The following is a 4,813-nucleotide window of genomic DNA, read 5'->3' as shown; positions in this document are numbered from 1 at the left end:
CCGCTAAAAGAAGGAACTCGCGCGAGAGTTCAGAACGCCACTCAAAGGAATGTGGGAGTTTGTGTTTTCAAGGAGGGCCATACACAGTAGCGTGTAGTTTTGCTTCGCCTTTGAAGCCTCTGGCTCAGAAAGCGCCGAGGATCTGCTGATAAGCTGTGAAGGCTGACCAGCATCCGTGCTTTGTGCTCCTCGGTATGTTTGATGTACAAACTCATATTGAGACGACAATATTCGGTATTCAGAAAAGGAGCGCGAATATACGTGCGCATGTGGGCGCGTCCCTGCTGCCCTCTTCTCTCCTCCACGAGTTTAGAGTTTCAACTTTGAGGTGTCAAGAAGCTCCGACTTTGATTCTGACGCCACAACTGTCCCAGTGTTTGGCTTCGGTGCAGGAAATTGGATGAAGCCAGCAGGTAAAGCTGAAAGTTGCTCAGCAATACGTTTCTCTCAACCAGTTAAAATTGCTATGTTTCTATTAATGTCAAAAATTAAAAATAAATGACATACTGTTTGAGATACTGTTCATCATATAATCTCGAAACATTATAGCAACCTATTCTGATATTATCATGATGATTTTTGCGCATTGTTGTGAATACTTTTTCTGGACCTCCAAAACGGATAATGTACTACTTACTGCACGTTTTAGGACAGACATGACCCAACCCCATGAAGTTATGCTTTGGTTATGCAACGGAGCTAGACTGTTTCTAGCGGCTCAGTAATTTCAGGTAACTATGCTGCGAAAGAGGTGACTGGACTAGGCTATAGTATATGATTATTTCTGAGTAATGAATAACTCCTGTAAACCCTTTAAAAGTCTGCTTTACAGATTATGGCAGTATGCTGTCAGTGTTGTGCAATGTCTTAATCTGACATCTGTCTTTTGCAATGCCCCCTGTGTTTATGTACAAATGTGTGTGTGTGTGTGTGTGTGTGTGTGTGTGTGTGTGTGTGTGTGTGTGTGTGTGTGTGTGTGTATATGTGTGTTCATTCTTTCATTCATGTACAGGAGGGCTTGCACCAGGAGAACCTGTTTATTGGGTTTTTGTTGTTCTCTAACGTTACAGCTACTTTAAAGCCATATACAGTGTGACATGTCAGACGACGCAGGACCCATTTTGTTCTTTACACCTTGCTGTTCAAGTTAACATTTGTTTTTAGCACTGGGGAGGCAGTCCCAACACGTAAGATGTATAATGCAACTGGCTCAACTCATAAATATCGACAAGAATCTGGTAAATTGCTTTACCTTTAAGGCAAGGTGCTGTATTTTTATTTCTGTTCGTCAGTTAGCAGAGTTATGCAACAAAAAAAAAAAATTGACCATATGTTTCCACAGAACTTTTTTGAAGGACGGCCCACATGGTGAGGAAGAACCCAATACATTTTTATGCAGTTCCAGGTAAAAGCCCATATTTCTGAATACATTTTTACTTTTTCAGTTGCATTGAGGCATTCTCGGCACAGTTCGCGATTACTCAGCAGAGCCAGCAGATAGAGCTATAGAGAAAAACGATTTCTGTGTGCTGTCAGTTGGTGCTGGCTTTGTACTACTCATCACCACTAGCTTCAAGACTGGGGTGTTGCCAGGCATGCTACACATTGACTGTCATCCACATTTCAATTACACCAACAAAGTAAGCAGAGTAATATATTGACAGAGATCCTCAGTTTATAGGAAACGTGCCATAGTCTATCAGTAACTGCCACTAGCACAGTAGTAAAATTGTAATTACTTTAAAACCGCTGCATGCATAAGTTCACTGCGTGCCGTTGATCACCTTGCAACCATGTATTTCGGGGCTGTCATAAACCAAGATCGCATTACATGATACTCACACAAACTGCATGACTTCTGTTTTTTTCAGGTTCCCTGGACACTGCTGATCCCCTCCTAATATGAGGAATTCTCAGGTAGTTCTGCAGGAGGAAGAAACTGAAGGCTTGAGGATGCTGTTGTCTTGGCTGGCGTCCTGCCTCATGGTGATTGGGGTTGCCCTGCCTTACGTGCCCCAGTACCAGGAGATCCAGAGAAGCAGCAACACTGAGGGCTTCTCTACCAGAGTGTGTCTGGTCTTGCTCATCGCCAACATCCTGCGAATCTTCTTCTGGTAAGGAATATGACATCTTTGCAATTTTAATGAAAGTATTTTACTAGCGAAGATGGAAATAAATCGAATAAAAAGAGGATAAACTTCCATCCACCCACCCATATATCCATTTTCCAAACCGCTTTATCCTCACAAGGGCCGCAGAAGGTGCTGGAGCCTATCCCAGCCGTCTTCGGGCAGTAGGCAGGGGACACCCTGAACTGCTTGCCAGCCAATCGCAGGGCACACAGAGACGAACAACCATCCGCGCTCACCCTCACACCTAGGGACAATTTTGAGTGTTCAATCAGCCTGCCATGCATGTTTTTGGAATGTGGGAGGAAACCGGAGTACCCGGAGAAAACCCACGCAGGGCCAGGGAGAGCGTGCAAACTCCACACTGTGAGGTCGACGCGCTAACCACTGGACCACTGAGCCGCCCAGGATAAACTTAAATTGACTAATTAAACTTCAAAAAATAAACCTAACCTGAATTTACTTTCGTAAGTTTGGCGTATGCTAATATAAAGGCAAATAAACCATGAATTAATATTAAAGACAGTGTGGAAATTGTAGAACTCGAAGAAAGCGACAATTTCTCACGTGCGCACCCCGAGAGAGAGTGTGTTGTGTTTTTTTATTAGCACACCAAAAAAAACACTCGCGCCAAACGAAGCCCGCCGAAAGTCAGTTTCCATAGAAACAAGCAGACTAAAATGGCGGTCCTTAAAGGGACTGCAATTATTTCTACCCCGTTACCAAATAATCGTGAACTCTCTGACAAGCATATGAACATTGCATTCACACATTTGCAGTTGGTGGTGAATTATGTACATAGAAGTCACTACAACAGTTTATTTACAGGTATATATTTCAGTTGGAGATGTTAACATACTCAACACTTTGACTTGACAGTCTTTTCAGTGTTCATGACCACAGCTTCACAAAAATAAACCAAGCAAGTGTGGCATAAACCTAAGACAGGAGGTTCTATACTTGATGAAATGGGAGCCCACATGTAAGCGGAGCTTTGGCAAAAGGTCCCGTTTGCCAGATAGCTATCCAGCCTTGACCCCAGGTGGCCACACACTGATCCAGGCAGAAGCTCAGGATTTCACAGTTCACATTGTCAAATGGAGTCACTGATGGTGTAGTGATACACTCGCCTTACTTGTGTGCGGGGAGCATGGGTGTAGATGTGGGTGCGAATGGTTGTTGGTCTCTATATGTGTCCTGCGACTGAATGACGACCAGTTCAAGATGTAGTCGGCCCTCTGGCCGAAGTCAGCTGCGATAGGCTCGAGCACTGCCCCAACGCGACCCTGGACTGGATAAGCGGTGTTGTCAAATTGTGATGGATGGTATTGTCAAATGGAGCAGTAGAATTGAAAAGCACAAGGATAACACAGTCACGACAGTCTGTCGCTACAAAGATGCCGTTAAAAGCCTTTTAAAAGACTGACTAGTCTCTGCAAAATGCAGAAATCGATAACTCAGCTGCTGCAAACACAACTCCTTTGTTGTACTCAACAAGTTATCATTCGAAATCAGTACACAACATTGACTGATTTGCTTCCTTCCACCTGTGCAGGATAGGGAAGCAGTTTGAGCTCACCTTGCTGCTCCAGAGTGTGGTGATGATCCTCACCATGTTGGCGATGCTCCATCTCTGCTGCTCCGTCCAAAACACTAACAGTGTGAGCACCAAGCGGCACCGACTTTCAGGTAACCAGCATGACACCTGAATATTTCAGATACAGTGATGGGAAATAGTGTCGCATGCAACACAACTCCCGCTTCTTGCCAAAAGAGGGGGCTATTGGAAAAGCTTGGAATGTCAAAGCTCTGTCTCAAAAGTCCTCCTCCTTCTCACCGCTTTCCACACATTTTCATTCTTCTTGTTTCTTATTCATCAGTTATTATTGTTTGTTTCAATCTATATGTATGATACAGTGTAGTCTTTTGGTCAATACAAATAGAGAGTGGAATATGCTCTCAGTACAACTGCAAATGGAAGCTTTTGTTATTGTTGATATACACAGTCGGCCATAAATTTCCATAGATTGTCCATCCATCCATGGATTTTTTAATTTGTTTATCCTCACAAGGGTCGCGGGCGTGCTGGAGCCCATCCCAGCTGTCTTCGGGCAGTAGGCAGGGGACACCCTGAACTGGTTGCCAGCCAATCGCAGGGCACACAGAGAGAGACATACAACCATTGGCACACACACACCTAGGGACAATTTAGAGCAGCCTTCCTCAACTGGCGGACCGCGATCCACGACCGGACCGCCGACCTCCTCTGTCCGGACCCTCGGCAAATTGTATAAAATAATAATTTTTACGTTATACATTTTGTATTTGTGGACTATAATCTGCGCATTACCGCGATCGCTTGTTAAAATTATCCGTTGTATTCTTTGCGTGCACTAACAGATGTATTGCAGAGGACCGCAGCAGCGCAACTGTGTGTTGTATAATGTTTGACCAACTGGACACCCAGGCTGAGCAGGGCATGTCGGTGATAACGATGTGCTGATTGGCTCCTTTGAACTTAAGGTGTGCCCATACATAAGCGTCAGCATATACAATGCGCTGATTGGCTCCTCTGAACTTAAGGTGTGCCCATACATAAGCGTCAGCACGCGTCTATCCCAACACACACGCATTCAAAATGGATGATTGTGTCAGGAAACAGACGCATGCGCGACGCCACAGTT

At 44.5% G+C, this 4,813-nt stretch overlaps 1 protein-coding gene across 7 annotated transcripts in view; it reads left to right on the top strand.

The window, feature by feature from the left end:
- The first annotated feature begins 97 nt into the window (after window positions 1-97).
- The window catches only part of LOC109530418 (PQ-loop repeat-containing protein 1), a 42,170-nt gene continuing 37,454 nt past the window's right edge, over window positions 98-4,813 (top strand). The window contains exons 1-6 of one of the 7 annotated variants that reach the window (XM_019894112.1): window positions 98-413; window positions 650-731; window positions 1,343-1,405; window positions 1,571-1,640; window positions 1,872-2,114; window positions 3,685-3,818. In XM_019894112.1, coding sequence (XP_019749671.1) covers window positions 1,903-2,114; window positions 3,685-3,818 — 346 coding nt within the window. In that variant the 5' untranslated portion in view covers window positions 98-413; window positions 650-731; window positions 1,343-1,405; window positions 1,571-1,640; window positions 1,872-1,902. The remainder of the gene's footprint in view (window positions 414-649; window positions 732-1,342; window positions 1,406-1,570; window positions 1,641-1,871; window positions 2,115-3,684; window positions 3,819-4,813) is intronic. The other 6 variants (XM_019894111.1, XM_019894110.1, XM_019894115.1 and 3 more) reach the window with 6 other exon arrangements.

Source organism: Hippocampus comes, unplaced genomic scaffold, assembly GCF_001891065.2.
Source record: "Hippocampus comes isolate QL1 unplaced genomic scaffold, H_comes_QL1_v1.1 scaffold104, whole genome shotgun sequence".
In the NCBI taxonomy this organism is placed as follows: Eukaryota; Metazoa; Chordata; class Actinopteri; order Syngnathiformes; family Syngnathidae; genus Hippocampus; species Hippocampus comes.
Note: the sequence above shows the minus strand (reverse complement) of the source record. Positions and strands in the feature narration are given on the sequence as shown.